We start from the raw sequence: 18,474 nt of genomic DNA, 5'->3' as shown, positions 1-18,474 counted from the left end.
TTGGACTCTTTCCATTTGTTTCTCTTATTTGGTGAGTCCTCACGGGCATCTCTCAGAGATATTTAGTTTAAGGAAGACTGTGACACCAAGTAAGTTAATTAATAAGCTGAACTAACAGTCTGCGAAAAGAGTCATTAAATTCCAATCTAACTGACCCATAGCCCAAGAAAAACAAACCCATCTCTCAATGCCCCAGAAAAACAGCCAGGCAGGAGGGCTCGCTGCCTTCTGCAGGCCACCGTTCTGGAGGCTGTCAGGGCCACGTGCGGGCCACCCTTGAGCGTGCTAACGCAGAACATGATTTGAAAATGGGCATTCTGGGGTCAATCAAAGGGAACTGACCAGAAATGCTACCTACGGTTTTGATCATAATGAGCTTAGTAATGATCATAAGCATTCTAGGGATCAACAAAGTAAATAAACAAATGGAAAAATGCTTACTGAGCAAAGGTTTTGTCTACGAGGTCCACATTGTTGATTTTTACAATACATTCATTTTCGTGAAACAGGCCCTCCCGCTTGGACCTGCTGTTTTCTTCAATGCCACGGATGAAGAGTCCTAGAATCCTAAATGCAAAATTTAGGTTGAAACAGAATTACCGAATAATAATATGTTAATTATTTCTCCACTTGCAACTATTCAGAAATAAGTCTTGATTTCTATTTATGAAAGAAATTATGCTTTATATTCAGGCAAACGTGTGTTATTTAAATCCTTAGCAAAAAATCCCCCCAAAAACATAAAACACAACTCACTAAAAGAGAAAAGGTCCTTCAAGACAAATCTACATAAACACCCAGCAGAGTGCATTAATCTACGATCCCATTTCTCACGCTTGCAGTACACTGAGGAGAGGCCAGTAGCTCAGTGGGGTGCAGGGCATGAAGAACTCATGGTTCAGAGAAGGGCTAACTGTAATGAGCAAGTCTGAGTCAGCGCCAAGGGGGCAACTGGAAGTTTAGTAATGGGAGAGGGTTAGGTATCCACTGCAATTTTTTGCAGTCTTACTATCTGTTTCAATAACTTGCAGTTCAAGAAGTAAACATTTAAGCAGAGATTATATTCCTCAGTTTAGAAAGAAGTTCAGTCCCATTTGCTGGAGCCACTGAATCAAGTACAGGTTATTTTCTATGTGCTCAGAATGGAGGAGAATGAGACAAGGCCATAGGACCAGCACAATGGTCAGTACAGGCTCCGAGCATAGTAGAAATTTAAAAACTGGAGATGTCAATAAGCCTAGAGTCTTCATAGAAGGATTTGGGGAGAAACTGGGATGTCAACTAGATCAGAAGAATGAGTAGGATTTGGCGAGGAGGAGAGAACATTCAAGGAGGCTGGCTGGGCCCCGTGCCTTTGTGTGAGCGCGTGTGTGAGGAGCGGGGCAGGGAGCTGACGCTCAGTGGGAGGCCTGTGCCACATGGCAGGGCCCTGAACACCACATGATGGACTTAATCTGATGAGGCTGGAGTTGTACACCCACCACCCGCTGCTTCTGAGCAAGACAGTGACATGAGGAAGGCAGGGCTCTGGGAAGAGTTGTCTAAAATTTCAACCAGGAAGGGTCTGGATTCGGAGAAGACACCCAGAGGCTCCTGGTGCTTTGTGGCTGTGGCTTACAGTCTGGGAGGAAGGGGGATTGGAAAAACAGGAAAGGAGAAAGAAAACTACATCAGTAGAAATAAAGAAGAAATTTTATATACGTGTGTGTGTGTGTGTGTGTGTGTGTGCAACTCTGTTACCTATTGGTAGCATCTAAACCAAAAACTAAAAGAAACAAAATTTGTGTATATTTTGGCTATTTCTCACTTGAGGGATTTCTCTTCTTCTGGTGGCATGTCTGGGTCCTCGCTGTGTCCCAGAGTGAGAAAGACAGATACGTCCTCTAAGAGGAATCTGCTAGGCTGAGTGCAGAAACTGCTATCTTCCCTTCCCTCATCTTCTTGTTTTTCTACTTTTTCACTCTTTTGTGCGGGGGCCTCATGTGCTATTACATAGTCCCTTTGCATTAAACCTCAACTCTTAATAAAATATGAGCATATTTTATGTGTGACTAATAGGGTGAGCCATGGAAAAAGGGCAGCCTCTAGTGAAAGTGGAGGAGAAACCCATCTTCCTGTTTGCAGTTGCTCCAAAGTGAGGCCTCTGCCTCCATGGCCTCAGTCTTGTGAAATGAGCTCATGGCATCTCCAGACAGCAAGAGGAGAGGCCTGGCGGTGGTGCTCAGATCTCTCCTTCAACAATGCTGAATGAGTACAGGACGCTAAGGTAGGTGAGAGAAGAGCAAGTTGTCCCGCCACCTACTGCCGGGAAGGCTCAGGATCACAGGCACAGTGTGTGGTGAGGGGCCACGCTTCATTTCCTAGTTCTAGTAGGTTCATAGATTAATCATATTCTGTGTGAAAGAGAAAAGGGGCCACAGCTACTATTTGATAAAGGATCTGAGATTCAAATTAATATTTTTAAGATACTAATCCTACCTTAATCTCGTAACATGATATTAAAAATTAAACTATTTGACATGCAAAAAAAAAAAAAAGAACAAAATAGTGTTTCTTTCCTAAACTAAAAAATCCCCTAATAGTTCACGTTTTGGATTTTTGTTATGGTGTATTCACAACTGCATGATCCATTAGGAGGCTCACATGCGGTTATAAACAAGTTTATGTAAGCGGTATTTTTTTAACAAGCATTCAAGTCTTCCTTTAATTTAATTCAGTACATCATCAGTCATGTAATGTTACTCCCTAGGATTTAATTTCACATTTTGGGAGATGAATTAATTCTTTCAGGCAACTGGGCTGCAATTTAGCTGGCATATTACAGCTGGAGTATGCTATGTGAACCTCACCGATCTAAATAACCTGATTTTCCGTGAAAAATTTATTGACAGCATAAGCCCAACTGTAAAACCTATGTGTCAGAGGTAATTCTGGTTCAGTGTAAAACTGACTGATCTTATTAGTTTGGTTCCTGGCAACACACCACTCCTGCCTTCTCTATTCCATGGAAGGGGTTGAATTCCCTCCAGTGTGGTTTCATCCAGACCAGTATCGAAGACTCAGAAGAGAGTCTCTCATTATCCTCACGGCCCCAAACGGGTGGGCTGTGGTGGCTTTCTCATTTGGGACCACAATTCTCAGGATTTAAAGATTAATGTTGTCGAGGCTGAGACGAACCAGTTCCTTCACATTAATGAGCACTGATAAAGGATGCCGAAAGTCACAGCCCCACAGAATAAGAGGGTAACAATTGCTTCTTGCTCTTCTAATAATCACTTCAGCACCAACCCGCCCTCTCCTTGCCCCCTTCCACTTCTCTCACTGTGTCACATGCCTCAGCCATTCTACTAGCTTAGCGTTTTTGTCTAAACATCTCCTCTCCTCACGTTATGTGTTACTCTTCACCCGTCCCTTCCTTCTTCTCTTTCATATTTAGTTGTCTTTACTATGAAACGGAGCTATGTTATATTATCTTTACTTACTGAAAAACAATTAGATTTCATGCTTTTAATTCTTAAAACAAAACCACATTACTTTTTAAAAAATAAATGAATTAAGTTGCTTTTTACTTGCAGCAACTCAGTGTTTTGGATATTTGCTTTGTTTCTACCAGCAAGCTAGTGGCCCTCCACACAGGAGGTCTTTGGCACCTGTGCTGCGGTCTCTAAGGAATCCACTGGGGCCGTCTCTCTACAGCGGCCACTACATGGTACTCAGGGTGTGCTAACTTAGATTAGGTTTCTGATTCCACAACAGGTGTGGCAGTATTTATCTAAAAGAAAAAAAATAAAAAAGAAATTGGAGGCAAAGCCAATTACAGTAGTCTTAGTAAATAATTAAATGTAAATTCTAATTTAAAATAATGACACAAACCAATAAATTGAAGGAAATTAAGAACTAAGTATACTGCTATGACCTCAACTCACCTGCTCCCCCTGCCCACAGTGAAGCCATATGGCACTATGAATTCAGACTCTTGTCTGATACGCTCTACAACCAGTTGCATCTAGACACATGGGTTGAGTTAAGTGTGCTATTTCAGCCTGTACTCATTACTTCTTAACTTTTATTGGCTCATGTCTCCACTTCCATATTATTTTTAATGCTTTTAATTAAATTTCCTTTCTATAATACAAGTGGAGAGCAAAAAAACATTATACAACTATTTCGCCAAGTTACCGAATTGTTGACCATGAACTTATAGAAGTTCATTTCTGAACCAGGCCTTTCTGTTTTAGCCAAAATAATAACAATACTGATAATGTACACATTCATATGCTGTGTATTTTACAAGGAGCTTTCACATTTTTAATGTCATTTAATCCCCACAACCTTCATGTGAAGTAGGAATTCACGAGAGGCAGGTTTAGGGGACCTGCCCAAGGTTATAAAAGAGAACGCAGACATGCAAATCCCACCCTTCTGCATCCAAGGCCAGCACTCTCTCTACCGTCCTACAAGGCGTGTGCTCGAAATCAGGCACAGGAAGGAAAGGGAGGGAACCAATCAATTCTCGTGTGTTTCCTTCATTTGAAGTCAGAGAAGGTGATTTCTGGTCTACGGGGTCAACCTGTTTTCCGAACTACTGAAAATGAAGGATGGTGACTGTCACATTGTATATTTCTTCATGTTTTGGAAAGTGGGATGATCTTGTGTTTCTATTCCAGCTCCATTAAGCTAAAGGGCCTAGTAATTTAACAGCTCTGGTATTTCACAAAGCTCGATCAGTACACTTCTGCCAAAAGCCATTAGAATTTCTCATGACAACTGGGTAAATACTCTCCCTGTCTATCAAAAACAACCTCAGCTTGTCCTGTGCCGTAACCCATAACATTTATAAACACGCTTATTAGCACACACAGGAAATGAGACAATAAGAGCCACCAGCTTTTCAGTTCATTTCTTTTTAGGGAACATTCATTCCAGCAAAAGCTTGGCATCAGATGTTATTTGTGAAAAAAGGTGATGACTTTGCAATTATAGGTAGCAGATGGCTACCTGCTGAAAATGATGCCAACCAAAATATCATGACTAAATCTGCTCTTCTCACTATATGGCAGACTGAACTGAACAAATATTCGGAACCAGTAAATTAATACTATATAACCTTTGGGAAAATCCTTGTTCTAGAAAGAGCAATGGAGTGCAGGCAAGTCAGGAGATCTGGATTGTATGTGACCTTGAGAAAATAAGCTGACTTTTATGGTCTTTGATCTCCGAAGCTAAAATAAAGTGTTCTGCCTTTTCAATGATGCATTTAAGAAAATAAATTTAGCAAATTAACTAAAATCATGTCATATGAGTGAGAAACTAATTTTCTTGTGTCTGATACCCCTTGTCAATATCAACTAGTGCTACAGGCAGTGATCTCATTGAAAAGTGACATAATATCTAATACTAGTTTTGTAAGGTTGTCATAATAGTTCTGTTGTGGACTCTCAGGCACACACTGTAATTTCCATCAGTAAAACAAGCTTTATGTCCATTTAGGGAGACATGACTTTCACGAATTGCTGACACCATCTAAATTACCATTTACCAGTGTGGATTTAGCAATAGAATGTCTTTAAAATTTCAAAAGGACGTGGTAAATTATTTCTAATTGATTAAATTTTATTTTAGAAAAAAATAAATAGCACGACGGCATTTTGTTACAATAGCTAAAATCATCAAAACATATGTTTCCGATACAGCTTCTTAAAATGCTACAATATTTGTTATTCTAAGTTCTATATACATGAGGAATATCAGGAAATATCCGTTTGGAATTACTATATTCACTTATTGAAGTGTATTTTGGAACATTAAAAAATTCAGTTGCAAAATTCATCCACCAATACGTTAAAATCCTTTCCAAGGATTCTGTTTACTATGCATCTCTGATAAGAATACTTTAAGAAAGTACTTCATCATTAATTGCAATTGTAGAAACTGTGATTTTTTTCTTGTCCATTGCATCCTAGAAATTAATGATTTTATTCTGTCTCTAACATACAAGTGGCCAACAGAAGTATATCTTGAGGTTTCTATCTGTATAACAGAGATACACACTTAATCCTCTTGTGAAAAATGTTTGGGAAAATGAGCTCAAGCAAGTCTTTCATTAGCATGAACTTCTGATATAAGGAAAACATCTTACCTTCCACTCAGAGATGAAAAGAAGGGGACTACATGTATTCCCAAGGGGCCTCCTTCCCCAGAAATCTCCACTGTTCTTGTCATATCACTGGGGCAGAAAAAAATAACAGCACAGATGAGTCTCTGCTAAAAAAACAGATGAGGCACATTAAAGAAAACCCAAAAAACTAAACTTTAGGATTATGTCAACTACTGTCAACTCAACAGCAGAGGTGAAATCAAAAGAGATTTGCTGGTATGTTCAGACGATCCAGGAAATAAAATGTTTAAAAGACCATCTGATTTCTTATTTTTTCCCCTAGAAGAAGAATAAATGGAAATGACTACCTACAAAAATAACTTCCTACTTAACTTAATCTGCATAAATCAACATATTTAAAAAGATGCACACAAAAATGACATTTCTCCCCATTGAGACACACTTGAAAATTACTGCACAGATGATAAAATACACAGAATTAAGCACATCTATTCTTAAATGTAAAGTAGGCTTTTTTCCCCAAAACAGAGAGAAAGTGAAACAAAATGTGTATTTATTAGAAAAAGCACAGAATTACATTTTACAACAACTGTGAAGCCTCATTTGGTAATACATATGGGCATGTTCAAAGCGTTACAAATCAAAACTTAACTTGCTTCTCAATAAGGCATCAGTTGTATTCAATGGAACAATTCCAAATTTTCACCTCCTGTTATTTTTAGAGGTGGAAAAAGGAGTTGCAAAGCCTGGAGAAAATGTATTACAGAAAGAAATGGAAAGCCTGACCCACCTAACCTACTCCAGATTAAGAAAAGGATGAGCTAGAAACATTCGTGGATAGTGTGTGTGACTGAATATACAAGGCAGTGGGAGCTTTTGAGTAATAAAGGGTGGAACTAACAAGTTTTTATAAAGATGAAAAATAATAACCGTGAACAATTATTGGCTCCTTTAACCCCAGAGAGAGAAAACAGAATTGCCAGAGGAAAAATGATAAAGTTGAAGCAAACATCCCCATTATGGAAATCGTAAGCAGGTCTCTATTTTTTCCTATGTACATGAAAATGACCTGAAACTAGATGTCAAATTAAGAGCTACAGCTGCTACAAATTCTTTTCTGCTCCAGACTGAAAATGGCGAAATTTTGGCGCTTTGCTGGAAAGTTGAGAACAGCATTAAGAAAGCAAAATGCCTGATGAATCACTCTGCATGAAGCGTACTCTAAATTATCAGCAATCTAAAACAAATACATTAAATATATTCTCATTCAGTGGATTAGGCTTATTTTTTTTAATTTATTTTTTTTTAAGATTTTATTTTTTTTCCTTTTTCTCCCCAAAGCCCCCTGGTACATAGTTGTGTATTCTTCGTTGTGGGTTCCTCTAGTTGTGGCATGTGGGACGCTGCCTCAGCGTGGCTTGACGAGCAGTGCCACGTCCGCGCCCAGGATTCGAACCAACGAAACACTGGGCCGCCTGCAGCGGAGCGCGCGAACTTAACCACTCGGCCACGGGGCCAGCCCCAGATTAGGCTTATTTGTAATGTGTTTTCATTGCAAATGTATTATTAAGAACTGCAAAAAAGAACACAGTTTCCAACATTTGTGGAATATGATGGAATTTCAAATCTAATAATAAACTTCAAATGAGTTTTGCTCAGATATTGCTGATATATTTAAAACTTGTTCAGTCAAGCAAGTTATATGAGAGACCTGGAACAAAAGATAGAAACAAAACAAATCTTAGAGTGATAATAACGTGGGATAAAATAGATTCTCCTCCATACTGCCTGTCTGAGAATATAGACAGATGAATATATGCATATGAATTACTATAGACAGGTACACATTCTAAGTCCTGAATATAAAATGTTCAGTGGGCAGAGAAAGTTGTATTGCCTTTAATGGGCCACGGAGGAATTATTTGCGTATAATAACAGATTTATGGTGCATTTTCAGGTATTTGAGGAAGACTAAACCCAACACATTCACTTTCTAGGGTGACCGTACTCTTTTAAAGATTTCTAAAAACGGAGACTAAAATCTTGTTTAACCATTAGAACTTTATCATCTCTACTTTATAATGTATTTTTATAGTTTTGTACTTAGAGCAGAACACAAATCTTTCCTAATAAATGTATAAAGTATCCACATGCTGATAGAAAGCACTTGTACATATTACATAGAGGCTTTTGGAATTTAAGTGTTTAGTCTAGTATAGACTTCAGCATTTCGCTGAAAAATTTTTATGATGGCTTTATGGATTCTCAATTTTTTCTATTTCGCAAATATTTCTTTACCCCATTCAAGGCCCCTCCCGTAAAACATAATAAATTGTACGTATCATATTCCTACCTACTAGTTAGTAATTATCGATGCCGTATTTTTACAATCACTCAATAAAGTAAACCTCATAATTTGTTAAAGTAATCAAAATTGTTTCAAAATACTAAAATTTTTTTGGGAGATGTAGTTTTAAGGTTCATTTCTACTTTAAAAGATTCCCTTTTTCGATATTTCAGAATAAACTTTTATGCTATCTTATATGAACGTCACAATTCTTTGGCTAGAAGGATATCTGAAAAATGTTAAATTACTATCTCAAAAATATTATTATCCTAGAAAAAAGCACAAAAGACTTTCGATTTTGTTGATTATAATATGCAGGCACTTACAGAGAATTACGTCTACTTAACGCAGACAAGCATTACAAGCTTTACACGCACTATGTTCATCACGCTGTTTATAAAAAGTTGTCCATTATTTGTTTCAAGATGCAAAGAAAAGCATTTGAAAAAGGAAGCCTCATAGACTAGTCCATGTATTTTTATTTTATTTTTTAATTTTATTATTATTATTTATTTATTTTAAAAGGGGAAAAAAAACCCTGAGTGTTATAGACACTTGATGGAGTTCTGCAGAAATCTCTGTATATTCACCCTTCATGGAAGAGAAACACAGCAGGTAGGACTGGATACAATTATTGGAATGCATAGCTGATAAAGTGAGAGACTACTAGGATGTGGAAATCCACTATGAAGGCTCTGTGTTTAGGCAAACTGCAGAGCGGAGTCCCAGGGCCAGTGAGCAGGCTTGCATACACTTATTTATGTGTTGGAGGTGGACTGAGAATAGAAAACGTAGAGAATGCGCTGGAAAGGACATTCTAGCAGTGGAAAGAAAAAGGGACTGGCAGCTACTCGTAAAAAAGAGAAAAAATGAACTGTGAGGTAAAGGGAAAATACTTCAGCGACACAAAGAAAAGTCAGAAGATTTTGCCAAAGTCAAACTAGCTAACTTTCTACAACTTTTTAAGACACAATGAAACAAAAGCAGATAGTCGCAAACCATTAGGGCCAATAGTAACAAGCAAGTTAAATGTTCTGAGATCCAACTGACAAAACTGATTCCAATAATCCCTGCACCCAGCCGCCGCTGATTGAAGAGCTTAGGACAAAACTCTGGGCGAAGGGACGGAATCAGCGGTTCACAGTGAGCCTGTCGTGACGGCTACTCTGCAAGAACTAGACGGAAAGTGCTTTGTTTGGTTCCAAGCAGAAGAAAGACGTGAGGCTTGAGGGAGAGAATACAGTGGAGCTGCAGAGGACCGCAGACCTAATTTCTTCACCCGAGGCAAACAGACAGCACTTTCCACAGACGGTTAGTCAGCTCAGCCATAGGCCTCTCCTCCAGGGTGAGCGAGGGACAGGACGCAGGGCAGGGAGGGGCAGATAATTTGTTTCAGAAGGAAATCATGGTTAATTTATGAAATTAGAGAGAGAAAGTGTATCCCAGTGGTGGCTTTGAGTCAGCTGAGTAAATCATTTAAATTAAGACCAAAATTGTGAGGAAATTAAGATAAATTCCTAATAGAGTTGTTGGTTTTAAAGAAAAAGACACAGAACATAACATATATAAATCATACAACAGTATCTGGCATATACCAAGAGTCCAATAACTATCAGTTATTAGTGTGATTACGCAAACTCTCTGAGGAAACATGTAAGCTTCTGGACTAAAAGGGAATAATGTATCTCAAACTTTGCAATTTTTCTCAACTGATTTCCTCAGTGAGACTTTTCAAAAAATCCTTCAATCCTGTAGGATTGAGGAACAAATTTTCCTCAGGATTAGACTGCTGACATAGAGAAGACAATGGATTGTAATAAACGGTGGAAGAGATTGGTTGCTGTGCCCAGGGGCTGATGTGCAGGTCTGCCATACACAACAGTGTGAGAGACGGACTATCGAGAGGCCTCCAAGAGGAGTCTCTTGATGACAATGACATCTCCTTGATGGTGAAATGTCTTGTTGAAGAGAACATACTGTGTAAAAATCACAAAGAATTTGTCGTCATGGTGGCGGGGTTCACTTAATGCACCTGAATTCAACATATATTAATTGAGGAGTTCCAGTGGGGAAGTTCTGCAAGGAACAAAGGCCAGTGCTTGAAGAGTTCAGGTCAGGTGAAGACCAGTGATAAAAAATAATACAAAGCAATAGAATGATGGTAGTAACAGTAATATGTTCTCAATGAACATAAGCTATGACTTGAGAGGCAGAGTGCTAATTGCCGTCTGGGCATTATAACATGTCCTCACATCAAATGCATAAACAGATCACTTCCGTTTTACAGAGAAGTAAAGTGATGCTTAGAGAGGTTAAATCTTATACCAATGGCATCATGTTGGACTCCAGTTGGATTCACTGCCTTCCAGAGCAGCAGTTTCAACCACTTTGACATGTGAGCTTCAAAGCAGAGGCTCTTTCTGATGAGGTGCAGAGGAAGAGGCTACAGGCTCAGGAAAGGAAGCTGGGATCAGGGAAATCTTCCTGAAGGAAGTGGCACTTTAGGTGGACCTGAGAGGATCTTCAATAAAAAGAGTAGGTGAGGCAGCAGAGAGGGCAAGCTCAGGAGGAGAAACGGTCTGCACTGAGACAGCGCACGGCGGTGGTTTGTGGGCGCGCAGACTGGCTGTGATGTTAAAGGGAGAGTGAGGGGGAGGGAGGCAGGGACGGAAAGAGGGGAGACATGGAGGAGATAAGGTTGAACCATTAGCTTGAGATCAAATCTAAGGCTGATATGCCAAATTCCACGCTGAAAAAATCATGCTTAATTTTGTAAACAATGGAGTCACTAAGGTTTTGGAACTCAGGAGCGCTGTGACAAATGCTGTGGTCTGGAAATATTTAGCTGGCAGTGATACGTAGGATAGATTAGGAAAGGGAAAGACAAGGCAGGGAGTGGGACTTGAGACAGGAATTAGTAAATTACTGCAATAATAGATCTGAGAGGCAGTAACGCATCAACGCAGGGAAAGGTTCAACATATTTTGAGAAGGACTCTGCCAAGAATTTGCCAAATGAATGGATATCAGAGGCAGAGGAGAAGATTGGAGAACACCTGATGGCAGTTTTAAGGCTGAAAAAAGAGGTAAGTCTGGAGGAGGCTGATTTGGGCAAGTGTCAAGGAATAAGGTGAGATCAGGAATGAGCTGGAAATGAGAGATAAGGTAAAGGTCTTTTGCACGTATTGCATGCTACTTAAAAAGAAGCTTAAAGGGTAACTTTATTTAAAAAAAAAAACCAAAACACACCCAATAGAAACCTCTTGCTTCAATCTCTTCTTAAGATCAAAGTAAATTGAGCAATACACCGTAAGAGAGGCATATTATAAAACTATTTGGAGACCTCCCTCTAAATGTTACTTTTCTTTTAATAAAAATGTTTGTGTTAATGATGGGTGAGCAGTTAATAGTTATGCTTATGACTTACAGAGCCATGTGTTTTATCCTCTCAGTCACTCACTCAGCAAACACACCTCCATTAAGTTCCAAGACCTGTACTATGTGTCAGGATCCCTTGGAGGATTCAGAGTCTCATTTGGGAGAATGACAAATAGTTACAATAAACTGTAGTTTGTGAGAAGACAATAATTGCAATTGCAATTAATGTTTACCCAGCCTTTCTTTTAGCATTGTGCAAAGTGCAATTGCCTGTAATATATCTCATTTAATCTTCACAATCACCTATGTGACCATGATACCCATTTTCCATGAAAAAGCATTTTAAAGAGGTTAAATAAGTAGTGCAAGATTACATAGGGAGTGTTCAAACTCAGGATTTAACTAAATCCAAAAATTTTGGAACTAAGGAATGGTTTCATGAATGCTGTGGTTTAGAAAAGTTTATCCAGTGGTGATATGTGGGATCAATTAGAATAAGGAGAGATCAAGACTCAGGAGGAGAAGCGTTAGAAGGTTATTAAAATATGAGATAACAAAGGCCTGAGGAACCACTGTGGGAATTAAGACATAAGAACAGGTTCAAGACATTTTGAGATGGGCTATGCAAATAATTTACTGAGCTTCTATGCCACCTACACGGAAGTGAATCCAAAGTCCTCTGCTTGAGCCAAGCTCTGTGGGATATCAGACCATCCTTGCCCAGGAGAATACTGACCAAGGAACTCGGTTCTAAGTGGCTTCTTAATTTCTCTTCAATCGCTCCCTGTTCATCCCATACCTGCTAGAACCAAGTCCTCTCCTAGAACTGGAATCTCCAAGCTTTCCCCTACAGGCTTCACGTTCCGTGCTGCTAAGATCCTTCTCGCCCTTCCCCACCCGAGAGTCTGCGAGTGCTGGGAGTCTGCTCTCACTCTACTTTCTGAACTTGGCCTCAAACTGACCTGAGCTGACTTCTCCTACACTGGAAGTTTCCTGGCCCAGGTTATGTAGGATGAAATAAGATACCAGGGGGTGAGGGATGGTGCACACTGTAGTCAAGAGATTTGGAGACAAGGGTGGTGGATGTCGATCGGATCTCTCTAGAAGTTACTTAATTGCTCTGAATTGCAATTCCTTACCTACTAAAGGTGATAAAACCTATGTGAAAAGGCTGTTTTGATAATTAAATTATACATATACACACATATCTTAATTAAAGAAAGTTATTTTTTAAAATTCCTATACGCCATTTCTCTCAATTCCTTATACCAGGAGAAAGCTTAGTTGATTTGCTCATGCAGCCATGAACCAAATAATTGTTCACTCTGTGACAGCTATCCACACAAGATTTAGCCAAATGTTAGCAAACCTCTCAAAGCTAACATTAAAAACGATGAAATTAAAGGCAAACAGAATAAGAATATTATATTCATTATGCCTACCTCAAAAATCAATCTTATCAAGCTTCTAAAAAGACAGTGCTCTGGAGATTTTCTGTACCAAATTTTTAACATTGTGTAGCTCATTAATCAAAGAAACCTAATCTAAATAAAGAGTAACTATGTCATATGGCTATAAATTATAAGCTTGAGGAAAATCTGCCCAGTAAAGCAATGAGATAAAGAATGATTGCATATTTTTTTAAAGCTAATTCCATGTACAATGCTTGGTCCCTATTTGTAACTGGAGTGAACGAAAGGAACATGTTGACTAAATGAATGGGGAATGGCCATCGGCCTCAGAAGCATCACTTCCTAGTGCTGAAGCCAACAGTCGACCAAACACAGAATTACTTCCCTTATGCAACTTAGAAAAAAATGGTAATGATGATGATAATAACAGAGATGGTGACGATAACAATAATATTTGTAGCAACAGCAACAAATACTCACAGGGCTTACTCTGACCCAGGCACTGTTCAACATATTCAGTTAATATATGTTTTACATATATTGTCATTTAATCTTCATACTAACCCCCTGAAAAAGGTTTTAATATTATTTCCATTTCATAGACCAGAAACCAATGCAAAGAGAGATGAGTGAGTTGCCTAAGCTCATAGAACTAGTAAGCAGCGGGACTGGGATATGAACCCAGGCAGTTGTCAGGGCAGAACAGGAAATTAGGGCACAGCAAAGGAAGTCCTGGTGAGCATGAGAGCAGCTGACTTCATATAATGAGTCACTTACATTAAAAACACGAAAAATCCTGGCTGATAGGCTGGATGCGTTTTACATACATCAAGTAAAATATTGCAAGATTATGAAAACACAACGCAAAGCAATATTCAAAGAGCTAACGTCAAAGTAAAACCCTCAACCACAGTGAACTTTGAAATGCTCACTTTCAACTGCTATTCAAAGAGAAGAAAAGAGCAATTAAGAAATCCAGGTTGCAGAAGAGTTGGAAGGATTGAGGTTCATTTGTACATATGTTTGTCAGGAAGTTCTCATATCATATAAAGAAAATGAGAGAAAAGAGTAATTAAGTAATTAATTTTAGAACTGGGACAGGTTTCACTATTCTATTTATCTTGATCTTTCCTATGAAATAAAAACTATAAACTATTAAACAGACAAACATTAAATTAAAATAAATATAATATTCTTATTTGCATAAAGAGAATACCTCAATGCATCCTTAGTTTTCGGCGATGTCAGTAGTTCTGTCATCATAACTTCTCCATCTTCTAAGTTCTGTGTGGAATCCTGTAGTGAGACAAAGCCGTAAGGATGTGGAGCTGTGCATACGGAATTGAAAATGTGAATAAAATGTCTCAGCATGAGAGAGTAAAGGGTTTTACTCTGGATATATACAGTATGCTCCAATTTCTTTGAAGACTGGAAACAGGTGTTAATCTTTTCAGTGCTTTCAATGTTCTTTTCTCTCCCGTTTGGTTTCTGAAATACTCAGATGGGCCATTTACACAAAGCAGTATGTTAAGAGCTTCGGAATACATCATTTAGCTTCCTGCTACTCAACCATGGGCTTTTGGGAATGAGTGTTTCAAATCAGCAAGGAAAAGGGAAACCAAAGAGAAGGTGCCATTGACAGGTGGTGATGGATGAGCTTTAATGCACTGCACTTGCTTGCACCCCCTGGTGCTAATAAAAATATAAAGAAAAGTTGCCCGGCAAGGTCACTTCTGTCAAGAATGTAACTGGACTATTGCAGGGAAAGAAATCTGGATTTCTCACTTTGTCGTAAGACTTTGATTCTGAGGATGATCTTCAGCACAGGGAAACTAAAAGCAACCATTTAATTTCTAAAATGGTAAACACTTCCACTACAGAGAGGTAAGCGGGTCAGAGAGGCCTTTCCCTCTAGGACCGTGGCAAAGTTGAGTTGGATGTACATAGAGGAGAGAATGGATTCTAGAAAGCAAACCTGATTTAGATTCTCATTTTTGTCAGACATCAGTTCTCTGGTAGGCTTTGGAACTGTACTTTAGCAGAGTAATTCTGCAGATACGCCACTCCTCAGAAGCAGTCACAAATAGTGTTAGTCATGGACTCAGATTCCATTGAAACAACAAACCACATTATCAACAATCACACCTGGAAACAGAGCATTCATGGATCTGAATGCACCATTTCAACCAAAAAAAGACAACATATGAATTAAGAAGTTGAACATAAAGGAATTAAGTTGATATCTTGAAGAAAACAAGACATAGAGCCACAACCCAAGCAGTCTGTCACAATGAATTGATTTTTAAAAAATGTGTTTCACTTTTAGACTGAGAAGGGACATTTCATGTAGGGGTTGGTGTTTTCTGAAGGACTTGGTCTAAACTAGACTTTTTTGTAATTTGCTTTCTCGCCTCCACAGGGATGAAGAAAGAGGAGAAAATGCATAAAGTGAAAGAACGCTTTTAGTTTACGTCACCAAATCCTAAACGATGAACGTCCTTGAAAGCTCTCGAACATTCACACTATCATGAAGGGCTTCATATATGCTTACAGAGAAAAGAGACAGAGTTGGGCACATTACCAAAATACTTAGGTAGACAAGTTAACAAAATATTTGAACTTGTGACTATCACACATGTCAGAACATTTGATGACTGCATTTATGTCAAAATCATTAACTTTCTTATCTGTCTGTCTTACCCAAGAGGGAGCTCCATGCAGGTTGAGCATGTGTCTAGCCTTCTATTGAGCACACAACACAGAGTTCATGCAGTGAATGTTAATGGATGAATGAGCCGAATGCTATTATATTAGTTTTCTAATGCCATGTAATAAATGATCTCAATATTTAATGGATTAAAGAAATAAACTGTCTCTCATAGTTTTGGGGAGTCAGAGATTTAGAAGTGGTGTGGCTGGGCAGCTCTGGGGTGGAATTCCTCACGGGGTACAGTCAAGACATCAGCACAGCAGCAGCTGTAATTATCTGAAGGCTCAACTGGGGCTTTAACAGTCACCATTTTGTTCTTACAAAGGCTTTATTAAGATATAATTCACAAAACATTAAATTTACCCTTTTGAAAAAGCACAATTCAGTAATTTTTGGCTTACTCACATAGTTTTGCAACCACTGCCATCATCTAATTTTAGAACAATTTCAAAACCCCAAAAAGAAGTCCCATAGTCATTATCTGTCACTCTCCATTCTCCCGTGGGCCCCCTCACCCCCCATCCCAGCTCCTGGCAATCATTAATCTGCTTTATGTCTCTAAGGATTTACCTACTCTGAACACTTTATATAAACAGAAGCATAAGATATATGGCTTCTATCACTTAGCGTGATATCTCAGAGCTCATGCATGTCCTAGCATGAGCTATCAGTATTACACTCTATTTTATGGCTAAATAATACTCCTTTGTATGGATAGACTACATTTTGTTTACCCATTCATTACTTCATGGGCATTGGGTTGTTTTCACTTTTGCAGTTATGAATAATGTTGCTATGAACATCAAAATAATGTTCAATTGTGAAATAATGTTGCTACGAATAAGGAGTTCTCATGTGGACATGAGTTTTCAATTCTCCTGGGTATATGCCTATGGGTAGAACTGTTGGGTCATGCAGTAACTCTATGTTTAACGTTTTGTGAAACTGCTGTACTATTTCCAGAGTGTCTGCCCCATTTCACATCCCATCAGCAATACATGAGGGCTCCAATTTCTCCAATCCTTGCCAACACTTGATATTTTCTTTTTCAAAAAAATTGTAAACATCCTAGTGGGCATGAGGTGGTTTTTGTTTTGCATATCCCTAGTGACTAATGGTTTGCATTTCCCTGAGGATTAATGATGTTGAGCATCTTTTCATGTGATTAATGGAGATCTGTACATCTACTGTGGAGAAATATCTAATTATTTGCCTTTTTGTTACTAAGTTGTAAATGTTCTTTAAATATTCTGCATACAGATTCCTTATCAGATATATGATTTGTAAATATTTTCTCCTATTCTGTGGGCTTTTTACTTTCTTGATGTGCCCTTTGAAACACAAAGGTTTTTAATTCTAATGAAGTTCAAATAATCCATTTTTTCTTTTGTGACTTGTGTTTTTGGTGGTGTATCTATGAAACATCACCTAATACAAGGTCATAAAGATTTACTCCTATATTGTCTTCTAAGAGTTATATAGTGTTAGCTCTTACATTTAGGCCTATTACCATTTTGAGTTAATTTTTAATTAAGTTAATGGTGTGAGGTAGGGGTCCAACTTCATTCTTTGCATTCGGATATCTAGTTGTGCCAGAATCATTCATTGAAAAGACTATTTTTTCCCCATTGAGTTGTCTTAACACCTTTTTCAAAACTCGGTTGACCAAAAATGTACCAAGTTTTGAAATCAGGAAGTGAGACTTCTCCAAATTTGTTCCTTTACATGTTTGTTTTGGCTAGTCTGGGTCCCTTGCATTTTCATATGAATTTTAGAATCAGAGCAACAATTTCTGCAAAAATGCCAGCTGGGTTTTGATAAGGATCACATTGAATTTGTAGATCAATTTGGAGAGTATTACTATCTTAACAATATAAAGTCTTCTAGTCCATAAACAGTTAACAGTGGCAGTTAATTAAAATAAACATTCCTTTTGGCTTTGTAATTATGCATGGATATATACCCTCAGGATGTCAAAGAAAAAATTGGGATATTTGTTATAAAGTTTTAACTGTCTATTTTTGCCTCTTTACTTTCTATTCCAAGTGGATTTTTCCTTTGGATCCCTTGCCAAGAAAATAACATACTTTCTGGTTCAAATCAACATTCTGCAAGGTTAAAAGGACTTTTTTCCTAGTTCTAGTTAGATGGTAAGTAAAGGTTCTGTTTACATCAACAACATACTTAATGCTCAGAATACATTGAAATGTCAATTAGAATTTGAAAGCAATATCGGGCCAATTGCAGTGCGATAATCTGCTCTAGGGTAATTCTGAACTGACTACAGTTTTATAGCAATCACGTCAATAACTGCAGACTTCAGAAAGAACACACACATTCACAGACCTGCATGGCTAAGATGAGAGTTCTCCTATTTTAAAAGTGGCATCAAAAATTCTTTGCCTTGCTACAAGCTATCATAAAGGGCAGTAACTACAGTTTATCGTCTCAACTAACGGGCGGTGTCTGTTCACTTGCCAAAATCATTTCTGTATATTGAAGCAAGAGAA

The 18,474-nt window shown here is 38.3% G+C and overlaps 1 protein-coding gene across 4 annotated transcripts in view; it reads right to left on the bottom strand.

Annotated features, from left to right (window-relative positions):
* The window catches only part of PARD3B (par-3 family cell polarity regulator beta), a 915,243-nt gene that overhangs the window by 422,725 nt on the left and 474,044 nt on the right, over nucleotides 1–18,474 (bottom strand). For all 4 annotated transcript variants that reach the window (XM_046658143.1, XM_046658144.1, XM_046658145.1 and 1 more), the window contains 3 exons: nucleotides 14,471–14,550; nucleotides 6,140–6,226; nucleotides 442–567 (listed from right to left, as the gene is read on the bottom strand). In XM_046658143.1, the coding sequence (XP_046514099.1) occupies nucleotides 442–567; nucleotides 6,140–6,226; nucleotides 14,471–14,550 (293 nt within the window). The remainder of the gene's footprint in view (nucleotides 1–441; nucleotides 568–6,139; nucleotides 6,227–14,470; nucleotides 14,551–18,474) is intronic.

Source organism: Equus quagga, chromosome 4 (assembly GCF_021613505.1).
Source record: "Equus quagga isolate Etosha38 chromosome 4, UCLA_HA_Equagga_1.0, whole genome shotgun sequence".
Taxonomy (NCBI): Eukaryota; Metazoa; Chordata; class Mammalia; order Perissodactyla; family Equidae; genus Equus; species Equus quagga.
Note: the sequence above shows the minus strand (reverse complement) of the source record. Positions and strands in the feature narration are given on the sequence as shown.